This window comes from Apis cerana, linkage group LG11 (genome assembly GCF_029169275.1).
Source record: "Apis cerana isolate GH-2021 linkage group LG11, AcerK_1.0, whole genome shotgun sequence".
NCBI classification, from domain to species: Eukaryota; Metazoa; Arthropoda; class Insecta; order Hymenoptera; family Apidae; genus Apis; species Apis cerana.
The window spans coordinates 7,997,864-8,020,569 of NC_083862.1; the positions used below are offsets into that span (position 1 = coordinate 7,997,864).

The window sequence follows — 22,706 nt, forward strand, 5'->3', positions numbered from 1 at the left end:
TCATGATATGATATCACACATTTTCTATGACTATGACACATTATCTATATATATATCTAATCAAATCATAAAATTGTACGTGTTATATGTATACATACAACTTCATAATTGAATAACAAGAATCCTTTTTCAACTTTCAATTCATTCAAGTTTTCTTTAATCACATCCACTCCTATATTTTTAATCTATCATCAAATTATTTTTTAACACTTAACGCTAAATAATCATTAACTATCAGTTCAATACTACTCATTAAATACAATTACAGTCATTTATATATTTTTTTACGAATTTATTTTTTTTATATAATTTTTCTTTTCAGATCACCATTATATATCGCGGCGAAAATCGTTAAAAAATCTGAACAATGACAATCGCGGAGACCACAGAATTGAAGATGAATTCTACGGGGGTTTCCAATACCATTGACGGGATCCTCAATCCCTTGAATAACAGGGATCCGCAACAATTGGAACAACAGATCTCCAATTCTAATACGGAGGTAAATCCCCTACTAGAGTCCAATCGAGTTGATCATTCATCGGTGAAAATTGACACTTCTATCATGAAATCAAAGAAAATGGACAAGGAGGAGGATGATTGGGCGTCGATGAATACCTCAAGAAGAGATCCGGAAGTGAATGATTGTAACGCGATCGTTCCACCTGATGGCGGTCTCAGAGCTTGGATGATTATGATAGGCAGTTTCGTTATTAATGGTGTTCTATTCAGCGTCATAAACACGTATTCGTTGATCTATCTAGAGTTGCAGAAAAGATTGCTGGAGTCTGGAGAAACGGCGGCGTCTTCGAAAGCGGGTAAGTCCCGCGTTTTATGTTCTTTTGTATTCTTTTAAGGATTCGAAAGGATTATAAAGATACAACGTATCCTAAAAAAGAATATAATCTCTGTGTTCGAGAAAGAGATAAATGTATGGAATATATATGGAGTAATTCTTAATTTTAAATTATTTATAAAGAATTATATTTTTTTTTATTTCATATTTCATATACGACAAAAGAAGAGAAAACTAAAATTACAAAATTTGTGAGATTTTTTTATTTCATTTTAATTACTTCAATCTTTATCCTAAGTGCAATTAACCAATCGCTGTTAATGAACCGTATTATCTCATTATTTTTATTACATATTTATTCTTTATGTCGATAATATATATTTATGTTTTGTGGATCGTTGAGTGGATCATTGAACTGTCTGGGTTTCATTCATTTAATTCTTTTTTTCATATTTCAAAAAATTATCAAGAATTTGATAATGTAATTTTTTTAAAATTGCACACATATATTAAGTAAAAGTTATCTGTTACATTACGCTATTATTAACCACTGTTTACTATATATTATATCTTAGCATTTTATTAAATATCTGTTATTTGTTAATCGATAATTAACAATTTAAATTCGTATTGCATAAAAATACGCTTCGTAAGTAAAAAATAAAAATGAAAATCGATTCGTGAATTAACAAATAGGTCAATTAAACAATTACGTTCAGATCATTTGTGCAAATCAATGAATATTCTAATAAGAATGCGAGCAATAAGTAGTGAATTGAAATAATCGTTAATATTTGTGTCCATGGCCTAAATATCGACATTGTAAAACTATATATTGACGTCTTCTAAGATCTAATTGTTGTTAAGTGAAGTACGGAATAATTACTTCTATCAACTAACGTATCAATTAAACTGATCGATCAGGCTAATCATTGTGAAGTCAATGCCCTGAACAACCTGGATCTGAATTAATCGACAATTACAATAGACATTAATAGTAACGAGGGTCAAATAATATTAATCTAAGGGTAGTTACTCTTTAAAGTAGAACTAGGTCTTTACTAAACAATATATAGTCTATATGATCTAAAATAAGAAATGAATAATTTTTATTTTGATTTATTTAAAATTAAGATTTAATTTTTGTATTCCAAAGCTTACATACATATAATTATTCGAAGAAAAATATTTGTTATATTATTCAGAGAATATATTTTAGAATCTATTTATCGATGTATTAAAATATGAATTTGTATAAATGTCTGTAGTTAAGTTATAAATCATATCCCTTCTAAGCAAGTCAAAGTTAAAATTATCTTTCTAATTTTTGGATCATTAGAAATGTAATTTTTTAAATGAAAACAAAGAATCAATCATTTCATTATTTGAGATTAAAATTGTATGAATGAATATGTATTGAATATCTTCTATTTTTTTCTGTTTTGTTTTTTTTTTATTTTAAAAAGTATTAACAAGCTATTACATTGTTTCAAAAAAAGATTACAATTTTTCTATATTGATAATTATTAATAAATTATTATTATATTAGCTATTAAAACTAAACAATTTAGAATATAATAACTGTTTGATAAAGATTTTTTAACTTATCTTACCAATATCACAAATATTACGAGTAATTTCAATGAAATGTTATGAGAAGTCTAAATTATTGTGAGAATGTTTAAGATTAAATATCATTTTTCGCATGTGTCGGCACATAAAATAATATATAAAATATAAACAATGCAAAATTCAGGAACAACAACATTTAACATTATTCCTGAAAAAAAAACGGATTTAATATAATTTGATTATGAAGTAATATATATATATATATATATATATATATATATTTTTGAATATTTTTAATTGATAATATTAATTTATTTTCAATATTTAAAATAAAAAAAATTTCTTCGATTTATTCTATCATAAATATATTCTGTTGTATTAAATAAAAGTTAGAATAGAATGTTATCGAAGTTTAAAATTACTAACCAATATCAAGATCAAAGTAAACGTTCACTCACATAATATCTATAACCTAATAGAACCTCTATTATCAGAATTTCTTCATCACTCGAATATTTTACTATCGAAAAATTCTATTATATCTGAATATTCTATTATACAACGTTTTTTTTTATAGCGTTTTATATTCTATTTTCTTTTGATGTCATTCTTTATAAATAGAATTTCGTATATTACATAAAAAATGTTGCTTCAAATGTGAATTAATTTAAAAGAAAAACAAATATTTATAAAATTTAGACTGTATTATTTTTTAAAAAATATTATATTTTGTTATTTATTTTTAATTAATTGAATAATTTTTTATTATGTTATTTTAATGTTAATTTTCCTATAAAATAAACAAAAAGTATAAAATAAAACTTGTCCATTTAAAATTTTATTTTCAAGAAATATTAAATACAGGTGAATTTGATTTTGGATAATTCTTGATTGGATACAAGTGAATTTGACAGGAGTGAATGGAAGTGACAAAAAGTCATTTTTTACGAAAATAAATAAAAAATATGGAATACAATTTTTTTTAAATAAAAAACTTGTTTTCAAGATAATCGAATTTGAAAATTTATCGAATACGTTCGTTCATGTTTAATTTGAGAATACATATTTGAATATATTAAATTTTTAAAAAAAGAGAATTGAAATAAAATTTAACTTTACACTTTTAATTAATTGTTTTATGTAAAACAATCTTTTAACAATTGTTCAATTATTAAAAAAATGTATACTTGAGAGATTGATTTTCAAAATTGATTTATTCGAAAATGAAATTTCTCTAAAATCTAAAAATCTTATTTATAATAATTTCTTTGCACTTCTCTCTTATTTTTTGTTGTACGCCAATTTTGAAATATCTTCTTCATGAAGAATTATATTTTCTATCATTAAAATCATCTTTATTTCGGGTTATAATAGTTTCATTGAACTTTAGAACATTTCTACGCGTATCAAAAATTGTTAGAAATTGTCGAAAGCGATCATGCTTTTGTTTCAGCGTTGGTAGGGTCATTAACCATCGGTACAACGTTCTTTCTATCGCCAATTTCTGGCATTCTCACTGATAAAATTGGGATTCAGATGACCACATTTTTGGGTGGTGCTCTTGCATCCAGTGGTATGCTTCTGTCCTCGATATTTTCTAGCAAGGTAAATTATTTTTTTTTTTCATTTATTTTTATGAAACTTTATTAATCTTTTCTTTTTTTTCAATTTTTTATTTTTAATTCATTGAATATTAGTACAGTTCAAATAATCTTACGTTTCACTATTTTAATTAATACAATATAAAAAAATATAAAAAATCATATTAAATTTATTTCTTACAATTAATGATTGAAAAATAAAAAAAAATATACTGGGTATTAATCTTTTTTTATCTACAGTATTTGCCAATATTAATAATCACTTATTACAAATGGTTACTTTCATTATTACAAAAGATTTTTATTCAATGCAAAAATATAATTGCTTTCAAATTTTTAAATACTTTTAAATAATTTATTCGAACAACATATATTCTTATCTTCATTTTCTCTGTCATAAAAAAAGAAATTATTTCAAAATTAATATCTGACATACATATAACTTTCATTCAATTTTAAAATCCTCCCATCTAGAACCATATTACCCCCAATAAAATCATTAGATCAAGATTAAGCGATGGATATCAAGTATAAATACCGTAAAACAAAGAAAATTTTTCACGAAGAATCATTATCCTCGATGTTACATCATGGTATTCGCGTTATCATAACCGACTCGAGTTATTTCTAGAATCGCTGTGCTTCAGGTGACATTACTCTATTTGACCTACGGAGTGATGTACGGTCTCGGTGCGAGTCTTGCCTACACGCCTAGCCTAGCGATCTTGGGCCATTATTTTAAGAGATACTTGGGCTTGGTCAATGGGATCGTCACGGCTGGAAGCTCTATATTTACGACCCTTATGCCATACCTGATTGAGGTCATACTCCGCCGTTTCGGTTTGGAAGGCACGTTGAGGTTCTTAGCTATGCTCACGGCGATCGTCATGCCTTGCGCTATACTTTTCAAACCGATTCCACGTAAGTTTCACTTATATATACGTATAACACATATTGAAAGTTCGAATAAATCGAAATTTCTATTCTTTATTTGGAACCTATTTTCATTATATAACGATTGAATATTCGCAGGAAAAATAAATAATCGTATGAAAAATAAGTAATGATATAGTATTATATAATATATAAAATTAAATGTGATTTTTCAAGTTTCATCATAGAAATGAAATAAGGAATACGAAAAAATTTTATAATTTTTTTTTTAATACAATTATTCCAGTTAACTCGATGCCAAAGGATCAACTAAAATCCAAATCGAGCTTCAAAAACTGTGTCAAGCAAGTGATAAACGTCTCGATATGGAGGAAAAAACGTTACGTAGTGTGGGCTAGCTCCATTCCCCTCGCTTTGTTCGGGTTAGTATTACCGCGATCAATGAGCAATTATCTTCACACGTGTGAATGATTTTATAAGGTTAATCAATTTAAACTTTGTTGTCACGGTTTCGTATTTTTCTTCTTTCTTATTATTAAATCGTTCATTTTAATTTATAATCCCACGGAATGCTTCAGAGTTATCAGTTTAATTTCAATCGATATGTAGAAACCAACATGTTGGTAACGGTTTCTGGTTGCGAAACTTGTTTCTTAATCAAGTTACATGGACTTGTAATTCAAGACTGCAGAAATAATCGCGACAAAAGTGTGTAAGGCAACGTGTATTGGCATGAATTCTCAGGTCAATGGGAATGTCCGTTTCAGATATTTCGTCCCGTATGTTCACATAGGAAAATTCGTGGCGACGGTGTTCAAGGACGCGGACGGGAAGCTCCCGATCATGTGCATCGGTATCACTTCCGGTATTGGTCGATTACTCTTCGGTTATATTGCTGATTTGCCGAGGGTAAACAGAATATTGTTGCAACAGGTAAATTGAGGATTAAAATTCAATAATTTTAAAAAACACTTATTGTTAGATTAATATTTATATTATATTTTATGATAGGATTTAGATCAATGTCTCTTTTTTTGTAATTTTCAAATAATTTGTAATTTTTGTTTTTTGTAAGTAAGGTAAATTGAAAAAATAAAATAATTAAAATTAAAAAATGAAAGGATTATTTTGATATCACTATAGAATATAGTATCCAAAGATTGAGAATTATTGATTTAGATAATTACATGTTGATGAAATTCTTTGATTGATACATTATAGTTTGTATTAGCTATATTAAAAGCTAGTGTTTTCTGATCTTTTTTTTATTCTTATGGCTTCTTTGAGAAATAATTTACAAATCCTTTCCTCATATTAAAATGTTTAAATATATTGAATCAATATACTGAAATAAATGAATATTGAATATTCTTCTTGAAAAATAAAAATTTTAATTAAAAATAATTGTGATGCTTTATAGAGATCCTATATGAGATCCTAATATAAAATCGTGAATGGATTAATCAATTGATAGGATTTAATTAAAAAAAAAGAATAAGTTTAGATGCTTTAGAAAAAGTAATTTTTTATTGTTTATATTTTTATAAAAAATCCAATAAGAATGCTCAATTTATTTTGAGTTTATTCACTTTTTCAAATAAAGGAACATTAAGAATATAATTATTTTTTAAATCTAAAAAGTAAATCTAGTTTTCTTTGATAAAATAATATGTAAAAAAATTAAATTATATTTCATAAATTTCTTAACTACTTTTATTTTTTTAGATATCGTTCTTTAGTATTGGTGCTCTCACAATGCTTCTCCCTGTTACACCTTCATTTATAATATTGCTACTTATTTCTTTGGCCATGGGATTATTCGATGGTTGTTTTATATCCCTTTTGGGCCCCATTGCATTCGATATATGCGGTCGAGAAGGAGCGACACAAGCAATAGGATTTCTGTTAGGCATGTGTTCTATACCTTTGACTGTGGGCCCACCCATAGCTGGTTTTCTATATGATCATACAGGTAATGAATTGATCAATTTATTTATTTCTTTTTATTACTTCATTTATTACTAAACAAATTTAATATTTATTTTCAAGATTTTTGCTTAAAAATGATATAAAATAATATTAAAATATTAATAAACTTTTTCTATTTTGCAATGTATCATTTTATAGTAAAAATTTTTTACTATTAATATATTATATTATATTATTATCATAACTTTTCAATTATTCTGATGTATACATTGAACAAAATGATATATAATGATATATAATAATGTGAATAAATATAAAATTAAAACTTAAACATTTAAAAATTAAAATTATTAATTGCATTAGATTTTTCATTTTTTTTAACATATTGAAAATTATAAAAGATAAAAGATTAAAAATTAATAATATAATTATATTACTTTTTGGTTTATGTAGGTACCTATGATCTGCCTTTTTTCTTAGCCGGTATTCCACCAATAGCAGGGGCACTCACGATGTTCCTGATAAAATTTGTAAAGGATGATGAGCAAAATAGCGTTACCGCGAACACAGGGGATAAAGCTGCTTGTCAGAATGGTCGGTAAACAGGTATTTGTACATTATTCACATCTAACTAACAAAGTTTGTTTCTCCATGTGGTATCGAAACACGTGCGCGTTGGTTTATAAACTGTTTTCACGAAGGCGGTTGAAACTTTCCACGGAAAGCTTTTCGGATAAAATAAAACACGAATCCGTCTGCTGTCGAGGGGGACAGAGCACTTGGTAAAATAAATTCATTATTTCGAGAAATTATGTCTGCACACTTTGCTCAAACTTCATTGCTATCTGTTTGTTTCATTGTTTCTTTTTTTTAATTTCTACTCATATTAATATTGCTATATTGTTTGTTGAAATTCATTGTATGCTTCTATTATAAAAGTTACAAATTGTATTAGTTTATTTGCATGCTGTGCATTTTGCATTGGTGAATTTAATATAATTCAATGGTAATTAAGGAATAATGATTGGAATTATGCTTAACACTGTTTTTATAAATTTTTCTGTATTTTTAATTATGTTTTCTCAAGATTTGTTTATATAATTATATAATTTAGCATTTAAATGAATGAATATGTATATTTTACAAGTTAATTATTTTTTTTTCTTTTGTTTGTTAATCTGTGAAGAACTTATATTATGACTTGAGAAAATTTTATTTGTAATAAAAAATAATAATAAATTTTGATACAAAGTATCTATATTTATTTTAATAATTATAAAAATGAAACATTTAAAAGTTCATATATTTGATAATTTTAATATTAAAATATAAATAATGAATTTCTAAAATTATTATTCGATTATTCTTTTTTATTTATGGATATTTTAAGGTATCTTTAAAAAAAATATTTTATAAACAATAAATATATAATATTTCTTTATATTGTTCTTATAAATTTATATGTTATTGTTCTTATAAATTAATATGTTTTTATAAATTTTTCTGTATTTTTTTAGTTATGTTTTCTCAAGACTTGTTTATATAATTGTATAATTTAGCATTTAAATGAATGAATATGTATATTTCACAAGTTAATTATTTTTATTTTTTTTGTTTGCTAATCTGTGAAGAACTAATATAATTATTTAAATTAATCATGATAATGTAACTCCATAACAATTAATTATTTATTGCATCTTGTGTTCACAGTTTAATCACGCGTCGGCTCGTTGCAATATAGTAACGACTCTGTCATCCATTATGTGCTATTCAGTGTTTACTTTCTTATAAAGATAATTCCTCTACTTTTCTGTGATTATCTTGTTTGTACGTATTAAAGATATAATTGAAATGGTGTCAATTATACTAGGATAAACGTAGTTAATTTTATTATCAAATGTAAGTAAAATGTAGTATAATTTTCTTTGCATTAGAATCTTTATTTAAATATGTTAACTGATAGAATATTAGAACTAATAAAAAATATAGTTTGTAATTTAAATTTTATTATAATATTATCTATTTTATATTATTTATATAATATATACATTATATCATTAATAGTTTAATCGAAAAATAATAATTATAAATTAAATTATATAAGAATCCTTATTTTGAGAAACACTGACATAGATAAATAGTAGAACGTGCACAGTAGTAATAACCAGTTTGAGCCAGACATTGAATGTTGAGCTTTTGATATGAAACGCGTTAATAAAAATCGGTGATATTCTTTTTCAGAATTGATACTATACATCAAAACAATGTGAAAGGTTTTATACTTGGTTCCATTTAAGTTTTTCCTTCGTTATTTTTTAATCTATCATTTTTATATTAGTTTTTTATGTGCATTTTTTTGTTGAAAATATTTTGATATTAATCGTTTTCATATGATATAAAAAATATATAAATCATTGCTAATATTATTTAAATATTAAAAAAAGAACATTTATTTTTTATTTTTTTTAATAGACTTTATAAAAATTTTATAAGCCATTTCTTTTTATCCTTATTTTTTTTATTTTTTACATTTAAACTAAAAAAAATTATAAAATAAAGTTACACTTCATTTTTATAGTTTTGATTTTTTGATAAATAGAATCGATTCTTAAAACAATCTTTTGCTTTTTTCTCTTTGTAATTATTATATTTAAAGTGGTAAAAAGAGCTTAGAATTTTAAGAATAAATATGGCAAATAGAAAAAATAAATGCTATTAAACATGGGTAGAAAAATTAATATTTTTCATTTCGGTTTAAAAATTATTTTCTAAATATTTTTTGAAAAATATCTCTATATATATATATACATAGTATACTTATAAAGAGTTATTATCAAAATACTTGTAAAACACAGGCAGAGATTTCTGAAAGAATAAGCAATTCACTTATATTGAAAATGGTAAAGCTTATGGAAATGGGGAATATAAAAAGAAAATTAATAATCAAAAGAAAGAAATGGAGATGAAAAGAAAAAGATGATTTAAAGGAAAAATCATGTAAAAAGTTTTGCTTCACTGTCTTCGGAAAATAGTTTCGATACCAAAAATAGAATTATAATTATATATCAAAAATAATTATAATATAATAATGTATAATATTTGATTATGAGAGAAATATGACTAGTTATTTATTATATTTCAACATATGTTTTTTCTTTTTTTTTTTTTTTGCTTTATAATTCTTTTTCATGCAATTTAAATTAATAGTTAAATACTTACATGTATAAGATTACTGATTACTTTAAAATTTTATATAATAATGCACTTTTCTTTCAAATATCTTCTGCACTCTTTATCTTATTAAAAATTTTAATAATTCATAGTGAGATAATAAAAAGATATAAAATTATAACAAAAATATGCTACTTTTTATTACACTTTTTATTCATTTTGATGTAAGAGTATTATTTTTTTAACCCATGTTATTAAATTATTTTTCCTTACTAGAGGAATACTATTTATCTTCAATTTTTCTTTTCTAAATTTTTATTTTGTCGATTGACAAATATTTAATATTTAATATTTCAAAATGAAATTTTTAATATTTTACTTATTTTTAAATTCATTTATATTATTTTCAATTAAGAAATTTTAAATTAAAAATTCAATGATAAAAATAAGATTTGAAAAGAATATAAAAGATTAAAATTCTAACTAATTCTTACTTTTTACCACCCTTTATTTCTCACATTAACAATAAGGAGAAGATACATACACTTTTGTTTAAAAATTTTAGAAGTTTAACAATTTTATTAAAACTTTTTTATTAAAATAGATTTAATTGCAAATGAATTTTTTAATTAAAATTAAATTCTTAATAATATTTTTTTATTTTTTATATTTTTATATTTTCTTTATCACATAAAAATTAAATTATTAAATTTATTAATAGTTATTTAATTTCTCTCAATTCTCAACAAAAAATATAATAGATATGATACATTTCATAAGTCCATATATACAAATAAATTTCAAAGTCCTAAAACTTTTAAATAAGAGTGTATTTTCGTTTTTCACTAATACCTTGCTAGATTTTGATCTTATCTAGCTAAATTTTAATCAGCATTAACATTTCTTTTGTAAATACTTCTATCAAACACTCTTACAAATCTTCAATTTTCATATTCAACTTCTAGCACTAGAACTATCAAAATTTTCAAAATATTCATAAATTTCATATTTTATTATTTTATGATTATTGGAAATACGAAAATATTTTTAACAAAATTACATATTATATTTTAATGAAACTGTAATATAATTACACATACTCATTTATTCTCATAATATCATAAATAATATTATATGTACATGTAATTAAAACTCATTTACATTTAAAATACTTATTAAAAATAAATTTATTAAAAAATAGTTCTAGTGCTAGTTTCTACTATGTTTATATCCGTTTGCAAAACAATTTTGCGGTTCACAGGGTGCTCCAGTATCACCTTTCTGTCTCCGTATCTTGTCTCTGGTCTCAAATACGAGCAACTAAACTGGAAGGTGATGTGTCGAGGCGTGCACGACCACTCGTCGAGATGTTGCGGATATCACGAGAGCAACACTTGCCAGGAACAAGAGAACGAGTGTCAAGATCGTTGTGAACACTCAGAGAGCTTGCCATTGCTCCACGATGAGGATTGGTCAGCTTCTGGCCGCTTTCAACGGATGCTTCAATCATCGATGCTTCTGAATTAATTAGATCAAGGATAAATACGCCATTTAGAAGTCACTGATTGATTCCATTTTTTGATAAATTTTAGATTAAAATATGTGATTAGTTTTTTAACTTTTTTCCAAAAATCATGTATGTTTCATAAATGATTTATTAATTTTAAATATTATTAAAGAAATTATTAAATTATTTATGATTAAGATTAAATTGTAAATTTCTTTTTTTTTTGATAAAATTTAACATTTGATTGCATAGTACTATCTTTTATTATAATGACAATATGTCCTATGATTTATGAATGATAATGAAATTGATGAAATCAATCAGTTTTGAATTTCTATATTATTCAAATATAGCTTTTCTCTAAATGATAATAATAATTTAATAAATTTTGTATTAACAATTCTTTGGTAATCGAATTTACATTTAATCTATTGATATTAATTAGTGGACTTACAGCTAAAAAATTTAGAATCACTTATTTAATAAGAAAGAATAAAAAAAATTGAATTTTTTAAAAGAAGATAATTATATGCAAGTATTTTAAATTATTAACTATAATGTGAAAATTTTAATTAAAATTATTTAAATTTTTACAATTTTATTTAAAATATTTAGACGATTTTACTTCTGAGTTATTATTTGCATATAAGAAATCAAAAAACATAAAAATCAAAACTATATTTTTATTTTTATTTCATTCTTTCTTCATTTTAAAACTTTTGAGCAATAAAATGAAAGTGAATTCGGAAAGCAGCGACAAAATCGATAGATTTTAAGGCCACTCTGACTAATCTTCAACGTTTAATCCATGCATAAATGTCAATTTTTTCATGTTTCTTAATGACAACGAATGTTTGTAGTTTTCTATAGTTGTTGAAGAAACATAAAATGAGAATTTTTAGCGCGTTTGTGTTAAATAGAAATCAAAACAAATAAAAAAAATAGAAAAAAAAATGTTTTATAAATTGAAAATGAGAAAAATCTTATTCATTTAGGAATAAGACTTTTTTCTCAATTCGTTCTGTGTTCAAAAAAAAGCAATACTCGTGTCAATATTTTTAAAAAAAAGAATCCACATGTATAAATTTTATTTTTGATTTATTCGAGTCAATGTTATATATGTAAAAATTTATGGAAACTGGTCTTTTTAGATGAATAATGTAATATAATAGTGTTCAAAACCATATCGTGTTTGCTGCGTAAATTTCTTTGATATATATATATTTTTTTAATGCAAATAGATCTGATGTAGAAATGAGAAGTGTTTGTAGAATGAATTGTTTTAGAAGAAATCAAAACATTTACTTGCAAGTTTCAATTTGATGATATTTGAAACTGAAAACGATTATTTTAATTTTACACTCTAAACGTCATAGGAATTTTTTAATTATAAATTTAATTTTATTAACAATGATTTTATAAGTTAATATTTTTTTATCTGCATTTTTCTTATCCTTAATTCTTCATATTGTAAAAGGAATATGATTTATTTTAAAAAAAATTTATTTCTCGTTAATAGACGTTGTCGTCATAAACGTTACGATGAAAAATATAGAAATATCATTGTTACATATTAAAACAATAAATTTAGAAGTTAAGTAAAATTGTTATAGATGATATGGATGATTGTAATTTTTGTAATTAATTGATATTTCTTTACCATTTTCGAGAAGAGAGATTTTAATATTGTATACTAAGAATATTGTATACTATTTCCTAAAAATTTCTCTGTTACATGCCATTTTAATCATTTAGCCAATTAATGAATCAATTAATGTTAAAGAATTTTATATATTTTTATATTCGATCATTATTTTTCTTGTATATTTGAAAAATTCGATCATTCTCTGTACGATTATGTTTAATTTCGTAAAATTCAATTTATATATATTTTTTTATACAATTTAATATTTCAATCATGATTATTAATAGTATAGTGTATTCTATATTCCTAGTGATAATAGAGCAAAAATGTTATTTTTTTCGTAATATTGTACATAAAATAGTTAAAAACATTGTTAACTTACGCAGAAATACGTGAAGACAAATAAAGAAATAAAAATATTATAAAAATTTCATTATTGAAACAATCAAATTTTACACAATCAATTATCAGTGAAATATTATAAGTGAAATAATTTTGCACTTAAATTATTGTTAAGTTCATCAAAACTTTAAAACGTTTTTTATTTTAAAGAAACAAAGTGAATTCTGACCTATTAATTTATAATATAATATTATACAATAATATATAATATAATATTTGTTAATTCATAATACAATCAATCTTAAATTGAAATATAAATTTTTAAGATATGTATGGATTTATTAAAATAAAAATGACATCACATAAATAATATTTTAATCATATTATTATTCATAATAATAATAATAATATACAAAATATCATGACATTTTATAAAATATCATAACATTAGCAGATATCATTTTTTGAAAAGTAAAACTTTTTTTTTTTTTTTTTTTTTTGTTTCAAGAAAATCTGTTCACAAATGTCATATTTTTTCACAAGAAACTAAAAAAGATTTTCTGATTGCAGTTTTCTCTTCTAAAATATATAATAAAACACTGTATAACGTATATGAAAAGGATAGTATATAGTACGTCGATTCTGGCACATTGTATATACTGTACTCGTTGCCAGAAGGATATATACGATGTGTTATTTCTATCTTTTCAGAAAACTGTCAGATCATAGTATTCTTTCGTATAAGAATAAATGTAACTGCTGGCCTGCTCTGCTGGAAATGTATTAGGTTCTCCTAGATATATTTACACATATGGGATTTCGATTTTTAGGTGCCACATTGTTTATTGAATTCATAAAGATCTAACGAGAAACTGAATAGAAAATAAATTTTGAAATTATTTAATGTTATAATTTATATTTAAAAATTATTTCGTTAATTTATTTTTTAAATATCATTAATTTTTGTAAAATTTTACACTTATATAAAAAAAATTCATAACTATACAACACTATAGATTTATAAAATATATTCATTTATATAATAAAATATTTATGAAAAATCTAATAATATTTTTTATTTATATACCATAATTTGTTATTCAATTATAATAATTTAAATTTATTAGTTATGAGAATAAATGTGAATTATGTCTCTATTATTTAATTAAAAATTTGAAATTATTTAAAATTACGTTTTGTTATAAAAATTTTACTTCAACAAATTTTATTTTAGTTATATAAAATATATAATATATAAAATATATTACATATTTCTTGGTTTTATTTTTCTTTAATTTTTATTTTTATTTATTTTTTTTTTTTTAAATTCTCTTTTAACTTCGTACTGTTTTACCAGATTTTTACAATCTTATTTAGTTTCCATTTTCTGCCATTTTCTTTTCTTCAGTTTTTTTAAAGTCTTCTACAATATTTCTCGCTTATATTCAACTTTCCACTATTTCTTTTAATCTTGAACAGTTTTCAATATACGTTTCTCAATTTCATTAATCCTTTTTATTTTCATTTCATTCATTTTATTATAGTTTTATTTTACTTTCTTCCATCTTTCTTTTTAAAATTTCTATTCAACTTCTTTTCACCCATCCCATTGTTTTATTGTTTTCTTTGAAAATCTGTTTTTTTGTTTTAATTATTTATTAACTATTCCGGAATTTTTTATTTATGATACAGAAAATAATATTCACTACTGTCAATTAAAATTAATTTTTAAAAAAGTTTCAGACACGGTAATAAAAAAAGAAAACTAATTGTAATCTTTTCTTCGTTTTGAAAAATAACTTCTGAATAATAAGAAAATATATTCTTCCATGTGATAGAAATTAAGATAATAATTATTTAATTTATACTTAAAACTTTCTTTAAACAATGTTCATTTTCTTATTGTTTTCAAAGCATTGTTGAAGTTTTTATTTGCTGTTATTAACTGGAAAACATTTCGAAAAAATACGAATATAAACGAAGTGAAAGTTAACTGCGATCCAGATTTAATTCTTTTATTGTTTAAAGAATAAATGGATAAGGATATTGAAAGGAGATTTTATAAATTTTTTTTACGTACTTTTTTTACATTTTTAAACATATAATACATTAAATTTAAATAAATCACAATTCTGATGAGGTATTATTGGAATTATAAATACGGTTTAAAGATTCGAAAAAAATTCGAATTTAAAATATTATAGGATCTCGAAACTCTAAAAATCTGAAATATTTATTTTCTTTATCTTCTAAGAAGTAAATATTTCGCCAAGGAATAGAATCTTAATTTTAATTTTTCAAACTTAGATTCTTAATTATTTAATAATCATTTTTATCTACAACTTGTACAGAATTATATAGATTGGTGTATACGAGAAGGTATATTAAATTATATTATATAAAAAGAATTGTCTTCTTCAAAATTATATTACCTTTACATCATTCTTTTATATCATTAAATCTCTCATCTGATAATAAAAGAAATAAATTCAATATTTTAACAAAATAAGTAAAAAATATGACATTCATTTTATAAATTTACAATTAAAATTACATCAGCAATTATTATTGAAGAAAATAGAATAGATACATTGTATTGTAATATTTTCTTTAAATAAATTCTCTCAATGAATCCTATTTCTGCAAGATTCTATCTTATCGTTAATTTTAATGGATGTACATATGTATATAGATTCTTATCATAATAGCAAATATCCCGTGTTAAAGCAAGATTTGCATTACAGACAGCTTTAATCACAGATCTACTAATTGTAAGTAAGATCAAAGTGAAATTTCTCCATTTAATCATACTAATGTACACGTTCATATCTCTTTCTTGTTCCTCTCGATATTTTGCTATTACTTTTCACTCTTCCTAATAATAATTTTTAAATATTTTCATCAAAAAAAAAACGAAAGCAATATAGTATAGATTATAATACAGACAAATAATATGTTTAAGATATTTTAGGAATTTCATTTAAAGATTTTAGTTCTTTTAGGAAGACGAATATTTCAAATATAACATTCTTCATTTTTTTCTTAGTTTATATTTCGTTTTCCTTTTTTCATATACAAATTAATTCATTTTCAATATGTGCTTAGGTTTAGAATTATTCTAGAATATCTATCCAGAATTAATAAGTGAAAGTGAAAAAATATATTCTGAAATTAATTCTCTAAAAGGTGTTTGCGTCATACTAAACAACTCGCATAGTAAATAGATAGGGACTAATCTTGTTGCATTACAATGAAAGATTTTAAGCACGAAGATACGCCGGTAAAAATTAGAGAGAGAATCAAATTTTAATATTCTAGTCATCTGGTATCTCGTCTTTTATATTAACATTTTAATAATTTCTTTTCTATTTATTTCTATGTCGAACATTATATTAACATATTATCGATTATTATAATTCACGACAGTAACTGGTTTAAAATAAAAAATTTATAGAATAAAGAATAAAAAGACACTGTAACTTGCAGGTAATTAATATTAATATAATAAATTTTAATTAAAAACAAACTTTATTTTATCGAGTAAAAAAAATTTACATCTCTTTTAATTTAATATCTAATGTAAAAAAATAATATTTCACATGCACCAATCTATATTCGCTACTATCAATCTTCCAAAACGATATTTCTATGTTTATATATTAGGAACACTGTCCATTTTTTGGATCTTACAAGGATCTTTGATTGATCATTTGGATCCTATTATAAACAAATGTATTTCTTTTTTAAAAAGTTTAATTACAATTGTTTAATGAATTAGAGATCTATTATTATCGGATTGCTGAATTACCTAAATATTTACGAATCTTCTCTGCAATCAATGAATCTTCTGAATGATACTTGAGAATCTTATTTATATAAAGTCAATTGAATAACATCAAAATCAAAATTCCACAATAAGTGTACACTTTTGATTAAATAAATCCCAATTTTTTAATATCTGTCTAACGCATTTTCTATATTTTCATCCAAAAATCGACACGAACTTCCCCAACATCCCCAAAATACACACTATTTACTCGTATGCTATAAATATACCATAGTTCATCCCGCATAAAGATTAATCGATTCATTTCAACAATATTTGGCCGGGTAAGAAGGGGAAGGTGTTGTAAATATAAACGGGTCGATTAAAGGCGAAGGAGTTGGCGATGGCCAAGGCTGGATTCGTGTCGAAATCTTCGTCTTCGGTAGAGGGCGTCGTAGGCTCTCTGGTTCGCGGGGTCGTTGTGGTTTTCATCGTTGTCGTCGTTGTTGTTGGTTGCGGGGTGGTGGCCGTGGTGGTGAAAATTGGGGGTTGGCTTGTCGGGTGTGGAGGTTCATAGGCTGGTAATCCAGGGGGCCCGTAATACGCATGCAATCGATTGTTGGCAGGATTAAAGCGTTGACCATTAGGGCGCCATCCCCTTGGTTTATATGGCGATAAATCTGACGTTGCTAGTCCGATACAGAGAAACACGAGGGTCAGCTGGAAAATGGAAAAGCAATTAATGGCTTAGCTGTCGCGCGCTTTCCCTTTTTTGTCCTTTTTCCGGTTTGGTCGCGTTCTGAAATACGGTACGAAGGAAACGTTCCTCCCGCGATACAACGCGGGATCGTTTCGGATCGTTTCGGTTGATCGTTATTGTCCGGATTGATAGGGGAGGGGGCTGAGCGTTCGTTGATAGAAGAAATAAAGAGTTGGAAAACAAACGATGGAAATATATTTCTCGTTTCCTCTTTCGTTTTTTCCGAATTCGTGTCTCGAGATTTTGAGCCACTGCTTTCAACTTTTTTGGAATATAAATTTTTTAATTTTGGATTGTTTGTAAGTTGTGTATATTGAAAATATGGAGCGTTTAAGAAAGAAGATTTTAGAGATTTTATTATATTTGTATATTATTTATTTAAAAAAAGTGATTAATTTAATTCTTTTTATGATTGTTCCATCAAAATTTCATTTTTCAACAAACCTATAATATAATTTTTCCACGTATGATTTCAATAATTTTAGAATATTTTCACTAGTCCATATATTTTATGTTTCAATTTATAGTTTTATAAATTTATATATTCATATATTCAGTTTGCGAATCGAAGAATATCTTGTTGATTTATTGTATACGTATATGAAAATCCATATTTCAGTTTTTTCATAAATAAAGATTATTCTGTCTGTATAAACTTTTGTGTCATATATCAAGATAGAAGTTTAATAATATGAAAATTAGTATTATTTTGAGATTGTATTATCGTTCATATTTCTTCTCAAAGAAACGCTCAACTCATAGGAAATTTATCACTTGAACGTGTAAATTTAAAAATTTTCTATTAAATATGGAGTGAAATTGCTGCTTTTAAAAAATTCGTAAACAGAAAGATAAATAATACTCTTTTATTCTATTTAGCTTATATATTCTATATTTTTTCAAAATCTAATAAAAAAAATTAAATAATCAAATTAAAAAATATTACAAATCTGAATTCGTAAAAATTAAGAAACAAGAGTGATATGAAAAGACTCTTTTGAAAAGAGATCTGCAAATTATGCAAATTTTCGACTTCCATTACTAATTTTTATAAATTCGCCAAAAGTTGAGATAAAAAGCTCATCAAATCAATATAAATATTACTTATTACATGAAAAAATATATTTTAATTATCACATTTTATTTTTTATCCTTCTTAATTTTAAGAATTAAAAATTGTTAAAAATAAATTTTCATCCTCTTGAGTTCTTGAGTTTTCAATTGTCTACACATTGAGACAATAATAAATTTAAATAACAATTAAATAAATATAAATTTAAAGAATTATGATAGGTCGATAGATAAATTTCAATCACACGATGTTATATACGCGATGTACGAATACACGAACGATTCGAGCGTTGATCGAGATCGAAACATTATTAATCGTTTCTTCTACTCATAACAAATCCATTGTCTCGTTACCACGTTTTTCCACATTATTGTTGGCCAACACCGTTAACTCCGCTTCGAAAATTTTGACTGGCTTTTGTCCATGTCTTTCATCCGTCTTTATATGCGACCACACGTTTATGAGATCGCGTCCAGGTAGCGAAACGATTTCGTTTCATTGGTTGTTGCTCACTGTTTCGTAACTATATGCCAGACCTATATTACGTGTTACGAATGGACAAATTGATTCATGACTTCTGCCTTCTCACCACTTCGATGTCAATTTTTTTCCTCCTTTTTTTTGGATTTAATCTTTCGAGGGATATTTACATGTACAATCGATCATAAATATATCCGGCCATATTGGATATTCGATATAAAATATAAATAAGTATGAAGTACTCGAAAGGATATATATTTTTGGGATCAACTGTATATATATGTGTATGTTTTGTTTTAATTCAATGATGTTTGAAAATATAGTAGAGTATGATTTAGGTATTCGTAAATGTTTATGAATATATTTCACGGAAATGTAATTGAAAAAAAAACAATTTTTTTTTCATTACGATCATAAATTTAATCCTCGAAAATAATGTTTTTACTATGTTTTTAAAAGTGTATCACATAGATCATGTGATGATCTTTTTTAATAAGCTAGTAAAAAATTCATTCAAACTATTATATACATTAAATATATATTAAAAATAAATGAAATAAAAAATTTGATTTAATAAAATTTCACACAAAACAGATTATTTAGATTTAAATTAATCTAAAAATACAATAGAACAAAATAGAAGGATTAAACGGATTTATTTACTCAGTGATCAAGTATTCGAGGATATCATTTGAAATAACCATCCTTTGTTTTCGTTTAGCATCATAAGTGCTTACACGAAACGTGTTAGTTATCACGGTACACGTAGGATATTTAGCTAAAACATAATAATCTAGATTATTAAAGAACAAACTTACATCCATATATTATACTATTTTAATAAAAATTGTAAAAATATAACTTTCTTTACGAATCTTCAGAAAGTAGTATTTCCTTCTATCATCATTTTGGTGAACATGTCGACGTGCTATCTCTCTTTCCAATATTTATTTTAGATAAATTGATTCTATTTCTATTTCAATTTTCAATGAAAAATTAAAAAAAAAAGAAAAATAAATATACTGGAAATATACTAGAAATATACTAGAGCAGTCAGCTTATTTTACAACGATTAAAAGATAATATCTAACCTAATATCAAACAATAAATTATATTTACTATTTACTTTCTTCTTTCGAAGTCATTAAGTTAATAAAACACATGGACAAATTAAATCACCATCTTTTCACAAAGTTATTTCCACACAACTTCGTTCGTTACTCGTAGCAAGAAATTTCGCGACGGACCATCATGGTCTCCGTACGATGGATATAATTTCCTCTTTGGTCCAGGTGGAAACGATTTAAAACGCAGCGGCGAAAGCAGCCGTTGTAGTACATAATTTTGTCACGGCTTACGTGAGCGGCGCACGTGTCTCGAATTCCGGATCCATTATGAATTCGCAAGATCGTCGTACCGACAGCTCTTATGCGTACGAATTCGATCGCCGCTCGAAAAACGTGGCATGCAAGCTAATTATCGGATTAACAGTGAAGCTCACCCGGTTCAGATCTGGATTCCGGCTGCGGACTGCTTAGAACTTGCCGGCTCCCCGATGCCTGCGAGGAATCCTGTGCAACATCGAGAGAATAAGTTCCATTTTCTGTCGACGCTAGATGGCGTTCGGGTTTTAGTTGTTGAACTTGGGGATCGAGTGCAATGTGTGATTTTTTTCGTCGTTTAATATTATTTTTTGATATAATTAATTAGTTACATGGATCGAAGTGTAATGTAAATTTATTAAGTATAGATGTAGGCAATGAGCTTAATTTAAATTGATAATTATTTTTCATATCTCGTCCAAAATGTGTATTTTATAGTTATAGAAAATAAAAGTATAATATTATTTTTAAGTTTTTCGAATAGAGAATATTTTTTTTAATTCAAGAAATATTTTATTGTATATTTATTTAGAGATTTCATCGTAAAGATCAATTTAAATTCTATAAATCGATCATGATAATAATTCGTACGAATGTTCAAAGATAATTAATTCTCATTACAATTAATTATAATTTGTTTCGTAGTGCTATTATCTCGATTACATTTTGATTCGATAATATCACGTATGATGCAAGAAGATAACGAGAGCCTGTATAGCCCTTGGATATTTATCTAATAAAATATATATTTCCATAACAATACAAATATATCTTTTTCATAATTAAATTTCTCCAAATAGATTTTTGAAATATTATAATATATCAATAATAATTCTTTTTAACTTTAATTACTTTTCTGACCTTCAATTTAATTCTCTTATATATTCGTATTCATTTTCAATCAATCAAAATTTCAAAATATGATATAAATTTATATCAATGCAACGGATAAAGATCGATTGTCACTATACACATAAACAAATCAACAAGCCAATGCGCACGAGGAATAGAATATTTATACGAAATTTTTCATTTATTTTCACGGAAAGGGGGTGCATGCCCGTATGAATTAAATGGAATCTATCGATCTACGTCCACTCGAGTCCATTTGTGGTAACCTGTCGTTTCCTCTTTTCATTCCACTCCTCCCCTCCGTTATCGGTAATCCATAAGTCCCTTTGTGATAATCGCAATCTCGACGAAACCCGACCCTCCCTTTCGTGCACGTTTATGCTGTCAATAGATCAATATCTTTTTCAGGGGATGTGTTTGACATTGGCTGCACTCTGCACTTAGAAAAGGGAGAAAGACAAGGGATACGAGACATTCTTCGCGACAATTTCGATCGTCCAATTGCTCCATGTTTCTGTTAATTGGTTTCAACAATAGTATAGAGCATTTTGAATTGCATGTACGATTCTTCTTAAATATTTGTTGAATTTTAATCCTTTAATTAAGTTATTCATTGGTAACGTGCATTGGTGAACAAAAATATAGAAAATGTTTCATTACAATATAGTGCTATTTATTAAGATAAATAAAAGAATTATTAGATTGATTATTAAGTACAATCGTATACTTCTCTTCTCAAATAAAATTTTGTCTTACGGTTAATAGTAACAAGGCGTGTATAATAAAGAATTTGTAAACGAAAATTGATGTAAAAAAAAGTGTTGGTTGAGCTGGTTTATTCATAATTATAATATTAATATTATAACATTACAACCTCATTTTCATATTTCCTTTCACCTGTTAACACGTTCTATGAATATATTAACATTATATATAA

General features: G+C 24.8%; 2 protein-coding genes across 9 annotated transcripts in view; one reads left to right on the forward strand and one right to left on the reverse strand.

The window, feature by feature from the left end:
• LOC108002358 (monocarboxylate transporter 10) overlaps positions 1–13,543 on the forward strand; it is a 24,606-nt gene extending 11,063 nt beyond the window's left edge. For 4 of the 8 annotated variants that reach the window (XM_017063998.3, XM_017063997.3, XM_062081664.1 and 1 more), the window contains 8 exons: positions 323–818; positions 3,822–3,973; positions 4,617–4,890; positions 5,150–5,285; positions 5,631–5,796; positions 6,589–6,835; positions 7,246–7,386; positions 11,225–13,543. In XM_017063998.3, coding sequence (XP_016919487.1) covers positions 368–818; positions 3,822–3,973; positions 4,617–4,890; positions 5,150–5,285; positions 5,631–5,796; positions 6,589–6,835; positions 7,246–7,386; positions 11,225–11,490 — 1,833 coding nt within the window. In that variant the 5' untranslated portion in view covers positions 323–367 and the 3' untranslated portion in view covers positions 11,491–13,543. Of the gene's footprint in view, positions 1–322; positions 819–3,821; positions 3,974–4,616; positions 4,891–5,149; positions 5,286–5,630; positions 5,797–6,588; positions 6,836–7,245; positions 7,399–7,493; positions 7,575–8,502; positions 8,795–11,224 lie in introns of those variants that run through there. The other 4 variants (XR_001766845.3, XR_009831860.1, XM_017063999.3 and 1 more) reach the window with 4 other exon arrangements.
• A 3,423-nt stretch (positions 13,544–16,966) lies between these two features.
• LOC108002346 (C-type lectin domain-containing protein 141-like) lies at positions 16,967–19,882 on the reverse strand. Its single transcript, XM_017063976.3, has 2 exons — positions 19,409–19,882; positions 16,967–17,943 (listed from the first exon to the last, which is right to left on the reverse strand). The coding sequence occupies exons 1-2, from the start codon at positions 19,421–19,423 to the stop codon at positions 17,545–17,547; spliced, it is 414 nt and encodes a 137-aa protein (XP_016919465.1). The 5' UTR covers positions 19,424–19,882; the 3' UTR covers positions 16,967–17,544.
• Positions 19,883–22,706: the final 2,824 nt, after the last annotated feature.